This window comes from Delphinus delphis, chromosome 3 (genome assembly GCF_949987515.2).
Source record: "Delphinus delphis chromosome 3, mDelDel1.2, whole genome shotgun sequence".
NCBI lineage: Eukaryota > Metazoa > Chordata > Mammalia > Artiodactyla > Delphinidae > Delphinus > Delphinus delphis.
In genome coordinates, this window is record NC_082685.1 from 51403963 (window position 1) to 51429184 (window position 25222).

The following is a 25222-nucleotide window of genomic DNA, read 5'->3' on the forward strand; positions in this document are numbered from 1 at the left end:
AAAGTCCTGTACTTTTTCCTGTGAAAACCCTCTATGCCAACATAAACTTTCTTTCTGTTTGCCTGTTCTTACACCATGTGACTATATGAAATGGCTGAATGAATTTTAACCAAATTCAATGAATATGTCTGGGTCAACCAACATATAAACACAGGCTATCTGGCATGCTCAAAATTTACCTTAGAGGCATTCTGCTTCTGATAAAGCCACATCATGTTACCTCTGACTAAAGCTCTGCATCAGGACAACTTAAAGGGCTGGATAGTATATTTAAAAATTCTAGTTGAAGGCATCAGAGAACCACCAAGGAAGTGAGGATTTGAAAGACAAAGATCTGAAAGAGGAGAGAATCTCTTAGTGGTTATCACAACGTTCAATGCTGCTTCTCTCCTTGGGGGTAATTTTTTTTTTTTTTACATCTTTATTGGAGTATAATTGCTTTACAATGATGTGTTAGTTTCTGTTGTACAACAAAGTGAATCAGCTATATATATACGTATATCCTGTAGCCCCTCCCTCTTGAGCCACTCCCCCACCTTCCCCATCCCACCCCTCTAGGTGGTCACAAATCTGATCTCCCTGTCCTATGCAGCTGATTCCCACTAGCTGTTTATTTTACATTTGGTAGTATATATGTGTCAATGCTACTCTCTCACTTTGTCCCAGCTTACCCTTGTTTGTAGATTTTTGATCATGGCCATTGTGACCAGTGTGAGGTGATATCTCATTGTAGTTTTGATTTGCATTTCTCTAATGATTAGTGAGGTTGAGCATCCTTTCACATGTTTGTTGGCAATCTGTATATCTTCTTTGGAGAAACGTCTGTTTAGGTCTTCCACCCATTTTTGGATTGGGTTGTTTGTTTTTTTGATATTGAGCTGCATGAGCTGCTTGTATATTTTGGAGATTAATCCTTTGTCGGTTGCTTTGTTTGCAAATATTTTCTCCCATTCTGAGGATTATCATTTTGTCTTGTTTATGGTTTCCTTTGCTGTGTAAAAGCTTTGAAGTTTCATTAGGTCCCATTTGTTTATTTTTGTTTTTATTTCCATTAGTCTAGGAGGTGGGTCAAAAGGATCTTGCTGTGATTTATGTCCTAGAGTGTTCTGCCTGTGTTTTCCTCTAAGAGTTTTATAGTGTCTGGCCTTACATTTATGTCTTTAATCCATTTTGAGTTTATTTTTGTGTATGGTATTAGGAAGTGTTCTAATTTCATTCTTTTCCATGTAGCTGTCCAGTTTTCCCAGCACCACTTATTGAAGAGGCTTTCTTTTTTCCATTGTATATTCTTGCCTACTTTGTCAAAGATAAGGTGACCATATTTGTGTGGGTATATCTCTGGGCTTTCTATCCTGTTACATTATATTTCTGTTTTTGTGCCAGTACCACACTGTCTTGATTACTGTAGCTTTGTAGTATGGTCTGAAGTCCAGCCACTTGATTCCTCCAGCTCCGTTTTTCTTTCTCAAGATTGCTTTGGCTATTTGGGGTCTTCTGTGTTTCTATACAAATCATAAAATTTTTTGTTCTAGTTCTGTGAAAAATGCCATTTGTAGTTTGATAGGGATTGCATTGAATCTGTAGATGGCTTTGGGTAGTAGAGTCATTTTCACAATGTTGATTCTTCCAATCCAAGAACATGGTATATCTCTCCATCTATTTGTATCATCTTTAATTTCTTTCATCAGTGTCTTATAGTTTTCTGTATACAGGTTTTTGTCTCCTTACGTAGGTTTATTCCTAGGTATTTTATTCTTTTGGTTGCAGTGGTAAATGGGAGTGTTTCCTTAATTTCTCTTTCATATTTTTCATCATTAGTGTATAGGAGTGCATGAGATTTCTGTGCATTAATTTTGTATTCTGCAACTTTACCAAATTCATTGATTAGCTCTAGTAGTTTCCTGGTATCATCTTTAGGGTTCTCTATGTATAGTGTCCTGTCATCTGCAAACAGTGACAGTTTTACTTCTTCTCTTCCAATTTGGATTCCTCTTATTTCTTTTTCTTCTCTGATTGCTGTGACTAAAACTTCCAAAACTATGTTGAATAATAGTGGTGAGAGTGGGTATCCTTCTCTTGTTTCAGATCTTAGAGGAAATGGTTTCAGCTTTTCACCATTGAGAATGACGTTGGCTATTGGTTGGTCATATATGACCTTTATTATGTTGAGTTAGGTCCCTCTATGCCCAGTTTCTGAAGAGGTTTTTTCATAAATGGGTGTTGAATTTTGTCGAAAGCTTTTTCTGAATCTATTGAGATTATCGTATGGTTTTTCTCCTCCTGTTTTTTAATATGGTGTAGCAAATTGATTGATTTGCATATGTTGAAGAATTCTTGCATTCCTGGGGTAAACCCTACTTGATCGTGGAGTATGGTCCTTTTAATGTGCTGTTGGATTCTGTTTACTAGTCTTTTGTTGAGGATATTTGCATCTATGTTCATCAGTGATATTGGCCTGTAGTTTTCTTTTTTTGTGACATTTTCAGAATACTAATCACAATGAGGGGTGAAAATTGGAGTTCAGAACTTGCCAAGGAAGGAAGTCCCTGGTAAAATCCTAAGGTTTCAGTAAGGATCATAGGAGTGAGTGAAATGGAAATAGATTAGCGCTCACAGTAACTCAAACCCAACTTTGAATTTTCTCACTAAGTGATTAGACACTGTTAGGAAAACAACATCATTATTTGGGACACTGTTAGGAAAACAACATCATTCAGTCTCAGATATCTCTGTAAGTTTTATATATAATATATTCAATAAAAATTTTAGGAATATAAGGTGGTTTTGACCAAAACAACAGTAAACAAACCAGCAGGAGATAAAAACAGATATTGGAAACAATTCCCCAGGAGACATAGATGTTATAGTTAAAACAATTACAATTAATACATTCAAGGAATTAAGACAAGATGGAAAATTTTGACAGAAAACTGGAAACTATAAGAAAAGAGAACCTAATAGAAAGTTTGGAGCCAAGAGATACAATAACTGAAATGAAGAATTAAGTGGGCAAGTTAAACAGTAGGTTAGACACTGCTGACGGAGAATTTGTGAAGTGGAGGATAAGAGAAAGAAAATATTCAGACTTAAGCATTAAGAAAGAAAAGGATGAAAAATACACAAGAGAGTGTAGGAGACAAATGAAATGTGGTGAAATTTATAAAAAATATATATGTAATGGGTAGACCAGAAAAAAGTAAAGGATAGTGCACAAGTAGTATTTGAAGATACAGTGATCAAGTATTTTTCTAAATTTCCATAATTTCTCAAGTTATTGTTTCAAGTAATTGATAGAGAGCTACAAATCCTAGGCAAGAAAGCACAAAGAAGATTATACCTAGACCTATCAAAATAAAACTGAGGTAAGCCAAGGACAAATAGAAAATATTAAAAGAAGAGAGAAAAAATTACCTTAAAAAATAAACAATAAATTGACAACTGACTCTTTAATGAAAACAATGGAAGCTCAATCCTAGTCATCTTCCCTTACTGAAGATAACAATTATCTTGAAGATGAAGTTTTGTTATTTTCATGATTACAAAAATACTTTTGCCATATATGCATGGGTCTACTAAAAATATAGCATTGTTTAAATACTTAAAACATTATTTAGTGTTTTAACTCTTTAAGTGATATTTCAGTACACTTTTTAAAACCCCAGTGTTATATTTTGGGATGTATTCATGTTGATATATAAAGTGTTAGTTCATTCTTAGACATGTCTTCTTAGCATATATAAAAGAATCTCAGGATACACCTGTTAACTGGACTTACTAAACTAATAGGTGTACACATCTTTACCACAACTATTTTAAAAATGTATACACATTTTCAACTTGACTAGTTTCACCCAGTTCTTTACCAAAATGGGTGGTGAAACAATTTCTAGTTCCTCCAGTAGTGTATGAAATTCCCCATTTTTCTACATCAGAACCAACTTGGTTCTGTCAAGCTTATGTTTTTTGCCATTATTACATGTGAAATGGCATCTCATTCTTGTTTTAATTTGCATTTCTCTTATTATTCAATGAAATTTACCATTTCTTATGTTGTTATTGGCCATTTAGAGGTTCTCTTCTGAAACTTGTCTATTAATATACTTTATCTATTTTCTGTTCATTTTTTTCCTTATTGATTTGTAGTAGTTCTGGATACGACTCCTTTGCCAGATATATTTTTTACCAGTATCTTCTCTCAGATTGTGGTTTACATTTTAACTTTATGGTACCTTTTTTTTTGAGAAAAACTATTACATTTTAGAAAGTCAAATTTATTTATCTTTTTCTTATGGCTTGCACTTTATACACATTGCTGGAGGAGTTCTTTCCTAACTCAACATGATAAATGTATTATTCTGTATTTTCTCAAGTTTTAGAATTTTGCCTTTTTTGCATTTAGGGCTCTAATGCAGGAGGAACTGGCATACAATAATATTATAATTTATTTTGCATTATTGATATCCACTATGTATTGAACAAACCATCTTTCTTCCTTGATTAGTAATACCTTATATCATGTTACCATCTATCTATCATCAGTCAATCAATCATCTATCTAAGTATTCCTGGATTATATTCTATTGATTGTTTATTTTCCATGTGCCAGTATCACACTGTCTTAATTGCTATATCTTTGTTACCTGGGGGATGAATCCTCCAAATTGTTGTTGAAAGTTGTCTCGAATACTCTTGGCCTTGCCTTTTCCAAGTGAATTTTCGATTCTTGTTGAAAAATATAGTTCTCTTTGTCTTTTGATTTCCATTTTTTGATAGAGATACTGATTCCAAGAAACATCTGTGTACTATTAGAAAATGTGAGTGCAATGATAAATGCCGATAAACACAGACATTAAAGTTGGGATAAAATAGAAGATGGTGGAGACTGTGCAAAATTGGAGAGCACGTGCCCTGTCCAAAGGGGGCAGATTCTCTTCAGCTTCAACTGATTTTTGCCATCTGGGAATATAGACTTAGTGCCAAAGAAAAATGGAAATTCAAGAGAATCTGGAAAGCTGATTTTTTTTCTTGCAATATGGAATTTTCCATTTATTAAGTGTTGGTTCAGTTATTTATAAACTGTTGTATAGGCCAAAGAATACATCTCTGAAGGCCAATCCCAGGCACTTTCCTGATATTAGACTTGAATAGTTTAAGCAGGAAAAAGGAGGATAGAAAGCTAAGATTTGAGGTGAGGAATCTTGGAGCCATGATGCGACATTGAGGTGTTACATTTGTAACCTCAGTGGATCTAGAGTATAGTCCTAAGACCCAAAGCAATTATTCCAGTTCCACATCTATTGGCTTTGAATGCTTGAGACAGTTCTTGGGGAATTTGGCATGGGACATTTTAACAAGAGGCCTCCAGATGGCAGAAGCAGTGCATTCTACCTATGCTTGTACCACTATGACTCACCCCAGCCTTGTCCTCCTCCCTCTGATTTTCAAATTAGGCTTTGTTTTGTTAAGAACTGGTTTTGTAGTAATTAACTCACTCTTTTCTATATCAATGTTTATGTTTCTGAGATTGTATCCTAACAATGTAATATGACACAAAGTTGTCTTCTTAGAGCTTTATGTAGGAGATATTCCTTCTAACTATTAGGTACAATTTCAAAACTGCTATGTATGGACCTTTGTTAGTAGTCTTTCAAAGCCAAAGTTGCATGGTTTTGGAAAGACCAATCTATTTCTTAATCCTTTTGTAGTTCATTTGACGACTGATTCTCTTGAAGAATACACACTCTTATGACTAAAGGACCACTTAATCCACGTCTAAACCGTTATCTATGATCCAGCATAGATAATATGCTAGCCTGGCTTAAACTGGCTTCAACCCAACCTGGCATAAACTCGTGTGCCAAGAATTAACAGGTATTGAACAATGGCTACAGTTGTTTTCATCACAGAAAAACCCAGCTAGGATAGCATATGAGGGCTTTTCTCTTGTCTGATTCCTAGGTGCTAAAAATGATTTATGCTATTTACAAGCTTTATTTGATAAAAAACTATAAGGCCAAGGATCACATGATTATAAGATGTAAAAATATAGATATGTTCTAGGTTCCTCCCATCTTTTTTATTTTGTTTTGTTCATAGACTCCGTCTTGCTCCAGACAGATCTGGATAAAAGGGAACGTTCATGCATTGCACTGACTCAAGTCAATGGTGCCTCCCTACGTTCACTAAATATTTAATTCAAGGCTCTGGGGATATAGTGAAATCTTAGACAAATATAATTCATGCTCTCCTAGAGCTTACATTACATATCAAGGGGAGAGGACTGACAGTAAACATCCAAACAAACAAACAAGATCTTTTTAGATAGTGTTAAGTACTTGGAAGATAATTCAATAAAAGAATGGGGTAGAGAGAGTATGTGTATATGCAAGTGGGGTGAGGAAGACTATATCATGTCGTTTTAGGATAAAAGCTGCTTTGCATATGCCGTAGTAGTGGGCACCATCATCATGTACATAAAGCACAAGTGCCAGAGTATATCCTCGTGTCCATTTAGTGGGGAACACAGCATGGAACAAGTATCTCATGGGTTTTCTAATAATATCACTGTAGTCCTTATCATCTAGTAGTAATAGCAGTAATACTAATAGTAATAATAATGCTCGAAATGATAATACTGGCTATTGTGAAGTACGTTAAGAGTGCTTTCTCATCTGTACCACGAAAGTAATGTTGCTTTCTCATCTGTACCACGAAAGTAATGTTGAGACTTTGAAAGTAATGTTGAGACACTTTTCTCCCTGTCATCTGTTCAAAGATGCCATTGAAACCAATGACCTCTATGGTCCCTTCCACTCTCTTTTCAAAAGGGAAGAACATTAACTCCTCTAGGTCTTTATGTGCCATCTTCTTCTTATACTGGATTTCCCTTCTACTTGGTTATTCATTACTCATTTCGTCTTCATCAGGTTTTCTTCTAATAAGTAAGTGTGTGAATCAGTTCTGAGAACTGCTTTCTTTGGCAGAGAGAAATGCCAATTCTGAGCAAGTCCTTGAGGCTTTGCCAAAGAGCCAACACAATACCGGAAATGTATAAATGTTATGTAGGGTAGAAATGAGGAAGTTAGGGTGCCGAGTCTAAGAGGCTTGAGTTTGAGTCCTGGTTCCCCCACTTGCCAGGTATAGGTCACTGGACAAACAGTTTGATCTTGTTGAGATTTCATTTGCTTACTTGTAAGATGCTGGCAATGGTAGTACCTACCACACTGGATTTTTCCAAGGTTTATGTGGAATAGTAAATGTAAAATGTCTGTTATGTAGTACCCAATAAATGTTAGTTGCTATTATTATCATTATTTCAGTGTGTCCAAAGAACTTTAAGACTGAATATCTTTTCTGGATCAGTTTCTGATCTGAATCAAATGTGAAATAATTGTAGCTGGAAGAGCCTTTGGTTCTAACCTTCAGTCTGAATCTTAGTGGCCTTTATTCAGACCCCATAAATGATGGAATTTTATTCTCTGCTTGATTATCTCCTGCCTTGAGCAGTTCACTTCCTCCTTCCATTAATAGAATCGTTTTGATGAGAAGATAGTACTTAAAAATAGTGGAAATAACTTGGAAAGGGAGACAGAGTGATTATCTCACCTCCGAATGAATTATTTGCATTTAAAATGTAGTAATTCAGTAATATTTCTCCAAAGGCTATAGTTTGATCACTAGGTTAATTCTTTTTTTTTGTTATTAAAATGAACTTTTAATTTCTGAATAGCTTTATTAGATTCATACAAAAGTTGCAAAGAAAATTCTGCAGAGTTCCCACCTGGCCCACACCCCATTGTTAACAATAAGTTAATTCTTGAAGAATACGCATCTTCAAAGTTTGGAATTTTTGCCCGCCAAAGAACTCCCAGGCAATTTTATGTTTTAAGTTGTGAAACTCTGAACAAATATTTCCATTCCTTTTAGATATGTATCTACCTCTTCTGGTGGATAGAAACAGCTGTCTAATGACTGCCTAGCAGCATTGCTCAGTGGCTGAGGACAGACTAGGCGATGGTTTCACCCAGTGGAACACCCAAGGGCAATTAGAGAAACAATGTAATTTTACAAGTTAGAAATAGGTCAAGATTTGAGACAAACACTCAGATGCTTGGGAAAGTAGCTTTGGGAATTGAATGCCCCTAGAGTGAGAAGTTATTTGGGTTGGTGTGCCTGGGTGCTCTCTCTGTTTTGTTCTGAGCACTTATGCAGAAAGAAAGTAATTCTAAGCATGCTCTTTAGGTACAAGCTTGGGTGATGCTGGTTGTCAGTGTAAGTTACAGACAGAGATAGATGATATTGGAAGCAATATATAAAAGTGGTCATGAGTGTAGTCTATGGAGTTAGACCTGCGTTTGATTTCTGCTCCTCTGCTTCTTTTTTTCTTTTTTAACATGTTTATTGGAGTATAATTGCTTTACAATGGTGTGTTAGTTTCTACTGTATAACAAAGTGAATCAGCTATACGTATACATATATCCCCATATCCCCTCCCTCTTGCGTCTCCCTCCCACCTTCCCTATCCCACCCCTCGAGGTGGACACAGGGTGCTCGTCTGCTTCTTAGCTGGTCATCCTAAGCAATATTAACTACTCTGTGTCAGTATTTTTCATTCCTACATTGGGTAATAATAACACTTATACGGGGTTGTACAGAGTTAATAAGATCATGAATATAAAGTGTTTAGCACACTGCCGGGTACTTGGAACATAACTCAGAAGGATGTGACAAAATGCTAAGCCCCACCCCTTGGCTGCGATCATGTGACCTGCTATGGCCCTCCTTCCCATCCTTCTAGTTCCTTTGCAGAGTCCACACTCATGGCTCAATTGCCCCATGTACAGAGGCATTTGTTTTATCTCAGGTATGTGGATTTGGACATGTGTAAGGTGGATGCTGGATTGTTGACCTGGTAGAGACAAATGTTGCCCAGTTAAGGGGTATCACTGATGGACATGTGCATTTAGGGAGCAAATCTCCCACTAATAGACTATTGATTGCCTGAGGCCTGCAAACCAGAGTAGGCATGACCCTGACCCCAGAAAAAGCTTTGTTAAACTTTGTAGGGCTGATTCATTTCAAGCACATTAAGACCCTATAGGAAAAGTAATACCAGGCTTCACTATGGGGGCTTATGCTGTTGCAATGATGTGAACTTTCGGTCACATTGCACACTGAGAATGAAAATACAGTGTTAGTGGGAAAAGCTCAGGCACTGGACCCAGACAGACTTGAGTTCAAATCTTGGATCTTCTACTTACTCACTATGTGATCTTTATCAGCCTACATACATTAATTTTCAGTTTTCTCATCTGTAAGTTGGGAATACTAATATCCGCCATGCAATTTGAGTAGATCACAAGGAATGAATGTAAAGCATTCCTCTGGTGTATGGTATGCAGTTAATATCTAGTAGATATTATATTATTATTATTTTTTAATTATTATTATTGCTATTATATCCTTTAATCCTAAAACCACATTAAAGCACACAATCATCTTGCATGAAGGGACTATACATTACATAATATTATATATATTTATTGAGAACCATTTGAGGCTCTGTGAAGACTAAAACACTGTTGCTGTCCTTAAGGAATTTATATTTCAGTTGAAAAGATAGACACAAAAACATCTAACACAACAACTCCAAAGTACTAAACAGGAGGCAAAAGGAGGAACCAGAAATTTATTCTGTGTCAGGGAAACCAAATAAGTTTACAGAGGAAATGTCTTGATAGTAGGATTCTGTCGTGAGGGACAGTGTGAACAAAGGCTCAGAGGTAGGACTGTATGGGGTGTAGATGGGAAATAATGGATGGTTCAGTATGGAGGGGTGTTGTAGAAGAGGTTGGGAAATTGCATTCAGGTTTGATCCTGAAGGGCTTTGAATATGCAAGTATAATTTTTGCAAAAATATCTTTGAAAAGAATGACTTCATTCACTTGTTCCTTCCTTTCTTTGTTCAACACCATTTCTTAATGCCTGCTCTCTGCCAGATACTATTATGGAGATAAAGCAGTGAACTGGATAAAGGCAGTGAGCTTCCAGTTTAGTGTGTGTGTGTGTGTGTGAGAGAGAGAGAGAGAGACCCACGAATAAGTGATCCCATTAGGGTGTGCTGAGTGCCTCCATAGCCAGGGAGGAAGGGAAGTGCCTTGCAAGTTTGTCCTGGCCCAAAATTGAGGGGTCAGAGAGTGCTTTTCAGGGGAAATGACTCTAAGCTGAGATCCAAGGGAATAAATCAGGGTTAATCAGGTGAAAGAGGTAGAGGTAGAATATTCTGAGCAGAAGAAACAGCATGTTTTATAGTGTAGAAGTGAGACATCATCGTGGGTCTCAAGAGTTGCAAGTGTGTTAAAAATTGGTGTAGGATGGCAGAGTTTGGAGGGATGAGGGAGTCATAGCCTCTTTGAAAATCATGCTAGAGAGTGTGGGTTTTACTTAGAGGCCCCAGAATAATTTTGAGCAATGTTTGCTTTGCATATGGAAGGGCAGAGTGTGCACTTGACCTGATGACATTTGTAATTTAGAAAGGGAATGCTCAGCAAATTGATGAATAGGGGTTGGAGGAAGAAAGACTGGAAGCAAGAAGACCGACTTTGAGGCTCTTGCAGTCACTCAGACAAATGTCTGTGTTTACCTTTCCCCAAAGTTTACCAGAATGTGAGAGAAAGGAAGGCAACCCATTTTCCTGGATCATATCCTAACCCTGCTGATGTGCATAATGTACTTGGTTGCATGGGGTGAGGTGGGTCTTATGGTTTTTATCACATTAGGCAATGTTTCTCGCAATTGGTCAGAGGAACTGAGCCACCTGTGCTCTGTCAGGAAAGGGATCCTGTCTCCTGCTATGGGGATGTTGGAAATGTGGCCTTTGCATGCTTGGGCAATGTTTCCTGAATATCAGGAACCATCTCACAGAAGTATTTTAGAAGTGGTTGGATCGCTCTCAGAGACCCCCATTTGTCTACAGAAGTCATAAGCAGGGAAAAACAATGCCCATTTACTCTAATGAGACGCAAAGCCAGAAGCATCTACTCTAGAGAGATATAAGTAAGGTGGCTGATTTGACAGCGATTGAGTGAACTTGTGAACTTTTTCTTTTTCTTCTAGGACATCAGAATAGCACACATCATAGTACTAGAGCGTGTTGATGCAAAGCTTCCCAAATCAGAGCTTGTCTGATACCCTGGTCAAATGGAGCAGTCTCCTAGATTTGTTAAGAGATGATTGGAGCTGCTTTTCTTGATCCTGTGGATGTGTAGTTTATCTTCTCTGTTGCTGGCTATTTGTGTCTGCTATGGTTGAAGAGAGAGGGAGGGGAAAATGTGAATCATTGCTATTCATGCTAAGACTGACTCAGATGTAAGACCTGGGAGCAGGCACGAAGCACATTGGATTTGAAAATCAGTTACTAGCTGGTTAGTGACTTGATTCTAGAGCCTGTTTCACTATTGTGTTAAGCTTTTTTTTTTTAATTGCTACATAACAAATTACCACACACTTAATCACTTGAAAGAACACAAATTTATTATGTCAAAGTATTTGTGGGTCAGGAGTCCAGCAAGGGTTAACTAGTCCTCTGCTCAGGATCACACAAGGCTGAAAGCAAGGTCTTGGTCAGCTATGACCTCATCTGGAGGTTCGACTAGGGAAAAACTTGATTCCAAACTCCTTCAGGTTGTTGACAGAATTAATTATCTTATAGTTATTATAAAATATTTGCTATATTTCTTGTGCTGTACAGTATATCCTTGTAGCTTATTTTATACATAATAGTTTGTACCTCTTAGTTCCCTACCCCTATATTGCCGCCCCTTTCCCTCTTCCCACTGGTAACCCCTAGTTTGTTCTCTATATCTGTGAGTCTGCTTCTTTTCTGTTACTATTCACTACTTTGTATTTTTTAGATTCCATATATAAGTGATATTATACAGTATTTGTTTTTCTCTGTTGGACTTATTTCACTTAGCATGATAACCTCCAAGCCCATCCATGTTGCTGCAAATGGCATTATTTCATTCTTTTTTATAGCTGAGTAGTATTCCGTTGTATTGGGTGGGCCAAAATGTTCGTTTGGTTTTTTCTGTAAGAGGGCTGTAGTGGCACTTAGTTGTTTTTAACTTCATTTGAGGTAATTTTGTTAGATTGTATATGACAGCTGTCATATCAGTGTGCACTTAAAAAAGACATCAAAATTGGTGAATTTTTGTGGAGCCATTTTAATATTGAAAATGGAAGAAAAAAGCAACAGTTTAAACATATTATGCTTTGTTATTTCAAGAAATGTAAAAACGCAACTGAAACACACAAAAAGATTTGGACAGTGTATGGCGAAGGTGGTGTGGTTTGTGAAGTTTTGTGCTGGAGATTTCTCACTGGATGATGCTCCACGGTCCGGTAGACAAGTTGAAGTTGATAGCCATCAAACCAAAACGGTAATTGAGAGCAATCAACGTTATACCACGTGGGAGATAGCCGACATAATCAAGCATTAAAAATCATTTGCACCAGCTTGGTTATGTGAATTGCTTTGATGTTTGGGTTCCACATAAGTTAAGCAAAAAAAAAAAAAACCTTTCTTGACCATATTTCCACATGGGATTCACTATTGAAACGTAATGAAAATGTTCTGTTTTTAAAACAAATTGTGACGGACGATGAAAAGTGGATACTGTACAATAATTTGGAACAGAAGAGATCATGGGGCGAGTGAAATGAACCACCACCAACCACACCCAAGGCTGGTCTTCATCCAAAGAAAGTGATGTTGTGTATATGGTGGGATTAGAAGGGAGTTCTCTATTATGAGTTCCTTCCAGAAAACCAAACGATTAATTCCAACAAGTACTGTACCCAATTATATGAACGGAAAGTGGCACTCAATGAAAAGCCTCCAGAATTAGTCAACAGAAAACGCATAATCTTTCATCAGGATAACGCGAGACCGCATGTTTCCCTGATGACCAGGTAAAAACTGTTACAGCTTGGCTGGGAAGTTCTGATTCATGTGCCGCTTTCACCAGACATTGCACCTTCAGATTTCCATTGATTTCGGTCTTTACAAAATTCTCTTAATGGAAAAAATTTCAATTCCCTGGAAGGCTGAAAAAGGCACCTGGAATAGTTCTTTGCTCAAAAAATAAAAAGTTTTGGGAAGATGGAATTATGAAGTTGCCTGAAAAATGGCTGAAGGTAGTGGAACAAAAGGTGAATACGTTGTTCAACAAAGTTCTTGGTGAAAATGAAAAATGTGTCTTTTATTGTTACTTAAAAAACCAAAAGCACTTTTTGGCCCAGCCAATATGTGTGTGCATGTGTGTATATATGTATATATGTGTGTGTATATATATGTGTGTGTATATATGTGTGTGTTTACCACATCTTCTTTATCCATTCCTCTGTTGATGGACACTTAGGTTGCTTTTATATCTTGACAACTTAAATAATGCTGCTATGAACAATGGGGTGCATGTGTCTTTTAAAAAAAGTGTTTTTGTTTTTCTCAGATATATATATATCCAAGAGTGGAGTTGCTTGGTCATATGGTAGTTTTATTTTTAGTTTTTTGAGAAACCTCCATATTGTTTTCCACAGTGACTGCACCAGTTTATAGTCCCACCAACAAATGTACAAGGGTTCCCTTTTCTCCACATCCTTGCCAACATTTGTTATTTGTGTTCTTTTTGATGATAGTCATTCTGACAGGTGTGAGGTGGTATCTCATTGTGGTTTTGATTTGAATTTCCCTGATGATTAGTGATGTTGAGCATCTTTTCATGTGGCTCTTGGCCATCTGCATCTCCTCTTTGGAAAAATGTCTATTCGGTTCTGCCCATTTTTAAACCAGGTTGTTTATTTTTTTGATGTTGAGTTGTATGCGCTGTTTATATATGTTGGATAGGAATCTTTTATCAGTCATATCATTTCCAAATATGTTCTCCCATTCAGTAAGTTGTCTTTTCACTTTGTTGATGGTTTCTTTGCTCGGCAAAAGCTTTAAAGTTTAATTTATGTCCCATTCATTTATTTTTGCTTTTATTTTCTTTGTCTTAGGAGACAGATCCAAAAAAATATTGCTACGATTTATGTCAAAGAATGTTCTGCCTATGTTTTCCTCTAGGAGTTTTATGGTATCAGTGTGGTATGGTGAAGACATTTAGGTTTTTAATCCATTTTGCATTTATTTTTGTTTATGGTGTTAGAGAATGTTCTAATTGCATTCTTTTATATGCAGTTGTCCAGTTATCCCAGTATCACTTATTGAAGAGACTGTATTTTCTCCATTGTATATTCTTGCCTCCTTTGTGGTAGATTAATTGACTATAAGTGTGTGGGTTTAGTTCCGGGCTCTGTATTCTGTTCTATTGATCCATGTGTCTGTTTTTGTGCCAGTACCATATTGTTTTCATGACTGTAGCTTTACAGTATAGTCTGAAGTCAGGGAGCATGATTGCTCCAGCTCTGTTCTTCTTTCTCAAGATCGTTTTGCCTATTTGGGGTCTTTTGTGTTTCCATACAAATTTTAAAATTATTTGTTCTAGTTCTGCAGAAAATGCCACTGGTCTTTGGTAGGGATTGCACTGAATCTATAGATCACACAGTATGTTTTCTATGTTCTGTTTCTTCATGTATTTAAGAGAAAAATTGCTTCTATATTATGTACATTGAGGGGTTAATTTACACATAAGTTAATATGTACACAAAAGATACTTTGAGTTTTAGACCTTACATTTTACAAGCACATTTGGAAGAATAGTATTGGTGACAATGTGGAATTCTTACATTTATTAGTTATTCATTCATTCATTCACAAATATTTATTGAATGTGTATTATGCGCGAGGCACTATTCTAGATGCAGAGGATACATCAGTGAATAAAACAGCCCAAACTTCCTCTCCTCATGGTGCTTACATTTTTATAGAGGAAAACATTATATGCCATGGGAAAGTCTTTAGTGTTTTCAAGATTTCTTGACATATTGCCTTTGATCCACATCCTGTAAAGCCTGTAGGATAAGAAAGGAAAGTATTATTATTCCTATTTTGTAAATGTGAAATTGAGGATCAGATTGATTGTAGAATTTATCCAAGATCTAATGATTCATAAAGGGGAGAGTTGCAGGACCTGATATTTGGTATTCTTGGGAGCAAGGCAGGCACACAGCCACATGCATTCTTGGGTTACCCAGAAATAACTGAGTGATGCTGTGATACAATGACGTATGAACTGGTGTGCCTAAGGTCTTTCAAGCATTTTAATTCCTTGGATGAAACTCTGTGGTATAATATTATTCCAGTAGTGGGAGGAGTATTTGACTAAGACTCTTCTGGAGAAGTTCTGTGATTGGTGAATAATGGGGAAGGAATAGTTGTGCTCTTATTTTTGTGTGTGGCGTTTCATTTACAAAGCACATCTATAGTCACTTCTTTGACTTATCTCCATGATCTTGTGAGATAAACAAAATTGGTGGCTTATCTCCACTTTTCAGATGAGGAATACTGAGTCATAGAGAAGTTAAGTGAGTTGGCCCAGACTTCACGTTCAGTCACTGGCAGAACATGTCATGATGGAGAGAGGTAAGCCCCAAGTGTCTGTATTTTCTTTGTATGTTTTCTCCCTGAAAATTTTTTGGACTATAGCATTCTAGTAATCACAGGAATAACGAGATAATTATGGGAGTATTATGTGTATACTATGTGTATGTTGGCCTAAAATATTACTATTGAAGGTCCCTTTTGCAGTCTTAGGTGAATTTTCTAAATTAGGCAGGCAATGGTATACCACCCAGACCTTCCCCATGGACTCGGGGTTGTTCTTTAGGGACACGATCTCTTTTCACTGATCGAACTCTTTCAGAAGACCATGTCTGCTGAAGCTTATTTGGAGCCTGCTTCTCTTATCTAAGCTAACAGAACAAAGAAAGAACAGGTTACTAGGGAAATGGAAGGTAACCTTTACAGGAAATAGGATGTGTTGGTACAGTTGACTCAGACCTGATACTCAAGGCAGAATTGTGAAATGAAGAATATTGGTCTTGTGTGTTCTTCCTTGCTCTTTTATGTATCAACTTAAAACAAATTAAGTTTTGGAATGGGTAAGGTATACACAACAGCACAAAATGTTAAAGACACAAAAGGGTAGATGGTAAAAAAGGGAGACTTTTTCTGATCTCCTCCCCCAGTCACCCAGCTCCCCTTCCCATAGGCAATCAGTGCTACTTCTCCCCGATTTGGGCATCACCGTCATAGCTCCTTTGCCTTCAGTTTGCCCACTGACTGATCTTGGAACCCAGTTGCCTTCGGTGAGAACAAATCCATCCATTCATCCATCCATCCATCCACCCACAAGTAGTTTTTTGGATACCTACTGTGCACCTAGTACTATGTTAGAGGCTGGATATGCTGAGGCAAAAGTTACCGTCCTTGACCTCAAAGAGCAGACATTTTTCAGTAATGTCTTGAATCTTTCATCCTCATTAAAGCTTAAATGTCTTATGTCTCCCTTAATTAGGCCTCTGCTCTCTGCTAGCTAGTCTGCTAAAACAATTTATGTTAAGATTTTAATGGCTGATTATATGCTGAGCTTTCCAGATAATGTCTGTAGTTAATAGGGGTTTTCAATTCAAAGGGTTTATTTAATATGAGAATTTTGAAAAGCATCAGGAAAGAGCCATTTTTTAAAGAGTGGAGCAAGATGGCTTTTTACCCTTCTTAGGAAGGCTGTAGTGTTTAGAAATCATTAACTTCTCTAAGCCTCAGTTTTCGCCTGTGTAAAATGAGGATGATAATAGTACAGCAATATTTATCCCATAGAGTGTTTATGAAGATCAATTTAGATGATTCCTGTAAAGAATTTAGCAAAGTGCCTGGCACATATTAAGTCACCGTAATTGCTTTAGTTGCTACAACTGTGATTAGCATCACATAGTGGGTGTCTAGGCCTGCCTGTCACAGGCCTGCCTGGTGAATGGCTCACTGCCTCCACATTCCTAGAGAAAGGCATGTTCCTCACATCAGTGGTCAGGACCCAGCACTCCTCATTTGTCATTAAGAAAACACAGAAGCACTGACAAAATGTCAAGATGCCCCTTGAAAATAAAAAGGACTTGGATGAACTCACCTTTGGGCTGGAAGACAGAGGTAAACATCACACTAGACTACTCACACCCCTCTTCTCATCGAGTGTGACCTATCTGCTCTAGAAGCTCTTCTTGACACTTATTTTAAGGACCTCTGGTGCCCCACCACAGCTGTGTCCTCTCAGAGCTCCTGGGCCAAGGGAACAGGTGTGAGGAGCCATCCTGAGCTCCACATTCTGTGTGAGCAGCTATGTGGAACAAAGGCCAGCAAGGCCCAGCTGACCTGGCGGTTCTGGTAGATTACATGTGAGAGCACTAATTTGTACTCTGAGACCAGGAAGGAATTCCAGCCAGTGCAGGTAAAGCAAATTTTCAAGCCACCTTCCTTGCTCTCCACTCCTTTTCTGATTTTCTCTTGACATTCTATATGTGCTACAAGCTGGGCTGGGCTAAAGGATTCTTTATCTTACTTTTCTGGGAAGGAATTCCAATCATTCTGCAACCCTTGTGCATATGGACCGAGGTGAAGGATTATACTGCTTTTTAATATTGCTTTAATTGGAAAGCCAGATCAAGACTTAAATTATGGTTCTCCTGTCTTCTATTTCCATTTTCTCCTCATAAAATGCTCAGTTAATAACTAGAGATCATAGTTCTTCCTGAAAGACTGGGAGGAGCTGGCTCTGATAAAGGAGCTATTCCTCCAAGTTCAGGTGATCATTCAAAATCTCATTAAGAATACACTTCTTGAGAATCCTTCATATTTCCTGAGAAAGAGTATTTAACAAAGAAAACACACTTCCTCATTGTGGAAGGCGGTGATTGTGATTATGAGTAGGTTGTGAGTGGAGCATGAGAGGATGATATATATGTGCACTTAATAGAACCTCTGCAGATTACCTTATAGAGATAGTATATTTTGGGAAATCAGACAATTCTGAATAAAATGCAATGTGAAAATGTCTTCCAAGTCGTGTATAAAAGGTTTCCAAAAATTCTTCAAAAGGAAGACCCCACCTCCTCAGCATCAGGCCTGATAGGAGGGTTTTATTATGTCACAAGTGCACAGAATTGGATCATTGATAAACATTGAATCACGGCATATTTTTATCATTCGTTCTTCTAGAACCCCCTTTTTTTTTTTTTTTTTTTTTTTTTGCGGTACGCGGGCCTCTCACTGTTGTGGCCTCTCCCGTTGTGGAGAATAGGCTCCGGACGTGCAAGCTCAGCGGCCGGGCCCAGCCGCTCTGCAGCATGTGGGATCTTCCCGGACGAGGGCATGAACCCATGTCCCCTGCATCTGCAGGCGGATTCTCAACCACCGTGCCACCAGGGAAGCCCTAGAACCCATTTTTAATTAATTAATTTTTATTTTATTTTTTGTTGCTGTTGTTGCGGTACGCGGGCCTCTCACTGCTGTGGCCTCTCCCATTGCGGAGCACAGGCTCCGGACGCGCAGGCTCAGCGGCCATGGCTCACGGGCCCAGCCCCTCCACGGCATGTGGGATCCTCCCGGACTAGGGCACGAACCCGTGTCCCCTGCATCGGCAGGCGGACTCTCAACCACTGTGCCACCAGGGAAGCCCAGGACCCATTTTTTAAAACTTAGTGATTTAACAATGGATACTAAGGCTCTAATGTGGGAGGCTGCTTTGCACATATAAGGACTGCCAAAAAACTCTAGTGTGGCCAGAGTAGTAGTGAGTGTTAGAAGATAAAGCAGAGAAGTAGCCTGAGGTCACAATCATGCAGGTCTTGGATTTAATTCTGTGTGAAGTGAGAAGCCACTGGTGGAGAGAATGTGGGGGTTGATTAGAGGAGTGATGTGGTATAAATTGCATTTTCACATGACCACTACCATTGCTACTTTGAGAAGAGCCTTGGTATGGAGGTAGTTAAGGGTTGATGTAGGAAGCTCAGTTAATGGGCTTTTCCTATGGTTCAGCTGAGAGAGAAATGGCAGTCGTTTGGGTCAGGCAGGTAGTAGTAGCAGTAATGAGAGATGGGTGGTTCTGCATATATTTTGAAGGTAGAGCCTGCAAGAGTTGTTGGGAAGATGGAGGGAAGTGGAGATTTATAACTTGATAGTCCTTTTAACTTTGTAATCCACATATGGTTTTAATGGTAACTGTATTTAAACTCTTCATTTTGAGTTAACAAAGGTTTCCATTTTCTGACAATGCCAGAGACTTACAGTGTTATCAGAGAGTGCGCTAATATTATCCTTCAGTATGCTAATTGGCTCACTCTAAAGATTTGCTTAACCAACCAAGAGAATTACAGTTACATATATTAGGTTTTCTGCACACAGTCAATTCCAGTAATTCTGATTAGAGAAACAAAGGATGTTGGGTTTTTGTTGGGATTGTTTAAAAAATGACTCTTTTTCCACCCTTGAAGAAAACGAAAATTTTATAAAAATGATATCATTTACTAAATGCTATCTAATGTGACTAGTTTTGTAATTCATTACTTTGTTTTTAAGGTTCATCCATGATGATGTGTACAGCTAGAGGTCTTTCATTTTCATTGCTGAATAATAATTCCACATATAAATACACATATAGCAAGTAATTCATTCATTTTCCTGGCAATGGTCATTTGATTTGTTTGCAGATTCTCACTGTTAGAGACAATGCTGCTGTGAATGTCTTTGTACATGCCTTCTGATGCATGTGGGCAAGGATTTCTGAATGTATATGACTGGTGTTATAATCGTTGGGTCATAGAATATATTAAAAAGTTCATCTTTAAAAGGTGCCAAATTATTTTCCAAAAATAGCAATTTATACTGTTGTCAGCAGTGTTAAGAAACATTTAAGCACTTGCCTACACTTGATGTTAACATTGTATTATCAACCTTTGCTCATCTAGTAGGTATAAAATGCTGTTCTTTCATGCATTTCCTGTACAGTAAGTCCCCTACATATGAACTTTCAAGTTGCAAACTTTCAAAGATGGGAACGTGGGCTTCCCTGGTGGTGCAGTGGTTGAGAGTCCGCCTGCCGATGCAGGGGACGCGGGTTCGTGCCCCGGTCCAGGAAGATCCCACATGCCGTGGAGCGGCTGAGCCTGTGAGCCATGGCCGCTGAGCCTGTGCTCCGCAACGGGAGAGGCCACAACAGTGAGAGGCCCGCGTACCGCAAAAAAAAAAAAAAAAAAAAAGATGTTTTAGGACCATTTAGACTTTTAATTTCTTTTTGAGTCAGCTCTGCTAAGTTATACTTTTTCTAGTAATTAGTCTATTTTATTTAAGTTTTCAATTTATGGGATAAGTTGTCCATAGTAATCACTTATTAGTCTTTAAATCCCTGTTCTATAGTCAGGCTTCTTTGTTATTCTTAACATTATCTTTTTTTTTCATTAATTTCTCTTATCTTTATAATCCTCTATTTTCTTTGGGTTAGTTTTGGTGTTACTTTTCATACCTTCTTAAACTGGCGCTATAACACATTCATTTTCTATTCTTCTTTTCTAATATAAGGACACAGATTTCCCTCCATATACCAGTTTCATGTCGTATTACTGGTTTTGATCTAGTCTTAATTTGTTACTATTTAACTCTAAGTATATTTTAATTATTATTTCTTCTTTTGACCCATGAATTAGTTAGAAGTATAATTCCTTTGTTTATATTTTTTGTTATTTCTAATTTAATTGCATTTTGGCTATAAGTGATATCAATTTTTTGAAATGTATTGGAATTGCCTTTTGTCTGTATTTGATTACCTACATTTTCTAACCTGTGTATGCTAGAGAAAAATGTATATTCTCTAGTCGTTGAGTGAAAAGTTCTATGTATGTCCAATAATTTAAACTTGACAGTTATCATTTTCAAATATATATATTTACTTATTTTTTGTTTTCTTGAAAAATTAGTAATTGAGAGAGATGTATTAAAATCTCCTCTCATGATATAAATTTACCACTTTATGTAGTTCCATCCATTTTTGCTTTTATGTTTTGATGCCATTTTGTTGGCTACATGTAAATTTAGAATTGTGATGTATTTCTGGATAATTGAAACTTCTGGCATTATGTAGTGACTCTCTCAAACCTTAATATTCTTTGTTGTCTTTTGGTTGGTATTTTTTGGTACATATTTTTGCATTCTTTTGTTTTCAGTCTTCTGTTACTGTGTATATGTGTATCTCTTATAAAACTAGTTGATGTTTTCTTAATCCAGTGTGAATATTTGTGTTTTCTGAGTGGTAAGTTTAGTCATTTATAGTTACTATAATTCCTGAAATATTTGTAAAACTTATTGCTTTCTATTTGTCCTGTTTTTTATATGCTGCTTTCCCTCCTGCTTTTTGTTAATTTATTTTAAATTTCTTATTCCATTTTTCTCTCTATGCACATTTGGAAATTAAATCAAATTATTTACAATCTTTAAGTAGTTGCATTTGAAGTGTTTCCATGTGTGTTTAGCTAAGGAAAATCCAAGTATCTTAAACACCATTTTGAACCATACAAGGAACTCGGAATACTTTAATTACAGTCAACCTTCTCCCAGTTTGTCATATTTTTGCCCAATATATTAGTTCTTTTACTTAAGCATACGTATTAAATGTTGATGGTGGTGGTATTATTATTATTACTGTTATTATTGCTATTATTATTATTTCATGTGGATACTATTTGTTTTGGTTTACCTACTTTCCAACAATTTCCAATTGCTTACTAATCATTATATTGCATATCTTTGAGAGAATATAATTTAGAATTTCCTTTAGTGTAAGTAGTTAGCACTATTAGTTTTTATCTGAAAATGCTTTTATTTTACTCTCATTCTTGTTCTTAAACAGATATATGGAGAGATAATTCACTTACTGTACATTTCATCCATTTAAAGTGTACAAGTCAATGATTTTAGTATGTTCACAGAGTTATGCAACCATCACCATGTTTGATTTTAGATTATTGTTATTATCTCCCTCCAAAATATTCTGTTCCCATTAGCAGTGATTCCCCAGTTTCCCAGCCCTAGATAGCTACTAATCTACTTTCTGTCTCTATGGATTTCTGGACATTTAACATAAATGGAATAATAAAATATGTGTTTTTTTGTGACTGGCTTCCTTCAGTTAGCATAATGTTTTCAAGGTTCATCCATGTTGTAGCATGTATCAGTACTTCATTATTTTTATTTGCAGAATGATCTTTCATAGTATGGATTTGCCACATTTTATTTATCCATTCATCAACTGATGGACTTTTGGGTTGATTCTACATTTTGGCTACTATGGGTAGTGCTGCTATGAATATTAGTGTACAATTTTTTACTTGGATCTAGGTTTTCAAGTCTCTTGGAGTCTCTGAAGGAGTAGAATTTCTGGGTCATAAGGTAATGCTATATTTAACATTTTGAGGAACAGCCAAACTGTTTTCAAAGTGGCTCCAACACTTTACATTTCTACCAGCATGGTATGCGGGCTCTCACTTCTCCATATCTTTGATAACACTTGATATTTTTAAATTTTAAATTTTTTTATTATAGCCATCTTAGTTGGTGTGATGGGTTTTATTTGCATTTCCCTAATAACTTAATGATGTTGAACAACTTTTTATATGCTTACTGGCCATTCATATTTACTCGTTGTTGCCTTTGAGATGTCAGATATCAGTCTAATTTTAATTGTTTTGTAAATTATTTTCCTATGGATGCTTTTAAAATATTCTCTTTGCTTTTAGTGTTATGTTTTGATGTTCACTATAATGTTGCTAGATGTGGATTTCTTTTTATTTATTCTACCCAGTATTACCTCTATCTTTGGACTTTGGTAATTTGAGGCTATTATGATAATGCTACTGTGAATAACATGAATGTCTTCTGGTGTACATACATATATAACTAGGAGCAGAATAACTTTTCCAGAAAGTATATGCATTTTCAGTTTTACTAGAGAAGGCCAACTTATTTTCCAAAGGGGTTGAACTGACTTATAGAAGTTTATGGCAATTTCCATTGCTTCTCATTCTATCAATATTTGGTATTGTCAGATTGTTTAATTTTAGGGAATCTGGTGTGTGTGTATTGTAACCTCATTGTGGTTTTGAATTTGAATTTTTCTGTTACTAATCGGTTTTCATATATTTACTGATTTCCCAGATTAATAATTAGTTTTCATATACTTAGTGGCCATTTTTATTTCCTGTTTTGCAAGTTGTCTATACAGATATTTTACCCATTAAAAAAATGAGCTGTGTTTTACATATCTGTAGGATTTCTTTAGGTATTGTAATTATGATTCCTTTGTCAATTATATATGTTGCAAATGTTTTCTCTGATTTGCCTTTTGTGTTTTGGATAAAAACATTTTCAATTTGAACATTTTCAAAGTATCCAGTTGTTCCCTTTAGGATGAAAGAAACTTCATTTAAGTCATGAATATATTTACTTATATTATTTTGATTTATTTTTTAATTTTTATGTACTTTTTTGGGTAAGTTTATTTTTTTTTGAATTTTACTTTATTTTTTATACAGCAGGTTCTTATTAGTTATCTATTTTATACATATTAGTGTATATATGTCAATCCCATTCTTCAAATTCATACCACCACCAGCACCCACACCCCCGCCACTTTCCCCCCTGGTGTCCATATGTTTGTTCTCTACATCTGTGTCTCTATTTCTGCCTTGAAAACCGGTTGATCTGTACCATTTTTTTAGATTCCACATATATGCGTTAACATACGATATTTGTTTTTCTCTTTCTGACTTACTTCACTCTGTATGACAGTCTCTAGGTCCATCCACATCTCTACAAATGACCCAATTTTATTCTTCTTTATGGCTGAGTAATATTCCATTATATATATGTCCCACATCTTCTTTATCCATTTGTCTGTCAATGGGCATTTACGTTGCTTCCATGAACTGGCTATTGTAAATAGTGCTGCAATGAAGGTTGGGGTGCATGTGTCTTTTTGAATTATGGTTTTCTCTGGATATATGCCCAGTAGTGGGATTGCTGGGTCATATGGTAATTCTATTTTTAGTTTTTTAAGGAACCTGCACACTGTTCTCCATAGTGACTGTATCAATTTACATTCCCACCAACAGTGCAAGAGGGTTCCTTTTTCTCAACACCTTTTCCAGCATTTGTTGTTTGTAGATTTTCTGATGATGCCCATTCTAACCAGTGTGAGGTGATACCTCATTGTAGTTTTGATTTGCATTTCTCTAATCATTAGTGATGTTGAGCAGCTTTTCATGTGCTTCTTGGCCATCTGTATGTCTTCTTTGGAGAAATGTCTATTTAGGTCTTCTGCCCATTTTTGGATTGGGTTCTTTGTTTTTTAATACTGAGCTGCATGAGCTGTTTATATATTTTGGAGATTAATCCTTTGTCCGTTGATTCATTTGCAAATATTTTCTGCCATTCTAAGTTTTTTTTTCTTCTTGCTTGTAGCTCCCTTTGCTGTGCAAAAGCTTTTAAGTTTCATTAGGTCGCATTTGTTGATTTTTGTTTTTATTTCCATTACTGTAGGAGGTGGATCAAAAAATATCTTGCTGTGATTTATGTCAAAGAGTGTTCTTTCTAAGTTTTCCTCTAAGAGTTTTATAGTGTCCAGTCTTACATTTAGGTCCTTAATCCATTTTGAGTTTATTTTTGTGTATGACGTTAGGGAGTGTTCTAATTTCATTCTTTGACATGTAGCTGTCCAGTTTTCCCAGCACCACTTATTGAAGAGACTGTCTTTTCTCCATTGTATATCCTTGCTTACTTTATCATAGATTAGTTGACCATAGGTGCGTGAGTTTATCTCTGGGCTTTCTGTCTTGTTCCATTGATCTATATTTCTGTTTTTGTGCCAGTACCATATTGTCTTGATAACTGTAGCTTTGTAGTATAGTATGAAGTCAGGGAGTCTGATTCCTCCAGCTCTGTTTTTTTCCCTCAAGACTGATTTGGGTATTCGGGGTCTTTTCTGTCTCCATTCAAATTTTAAGACGTTATTTTCTAGTTCTGTAAAAAACGCCACTGGTAATTTGGTAGGGATTGCATTGAATCTGTAGATTGCTTTCGGTAGTATAGTCATTTTCACAATATTGATTCTTCCAATCCAAGAACATGGTATATCTCTCCATAAGTTTGTGTCATCTTTGATTTCTTTCATCATTGTCTTAT

At 36.6% G+C, this 25222-nt stretch overlaps 1 protein-coding gene across 1 annotated transcript in view; it reads left to right on the top strand.

Annotated features, from left to right (window-relative positions):
* Positions 1-15581, top strand: part of PRELID2 (PRELI domain containing 2) — a 181527-nt gene extending 165946 nt beyond the window's left edge. The window contains exon 6 of the mRNA XM_060008615.1: positions 15496-15581. Within this exon, the coding sequence (XP_059864598.1) occupies positions 15496-15516 (21 nt within the window). The 3' untranslated portion in view covers positions 15517-15581. The remainder of the gene's footprint in view (positions 1-15495) is intronic.
* Positions 15582-25222: the final 9641 nt, after the last annotated feature.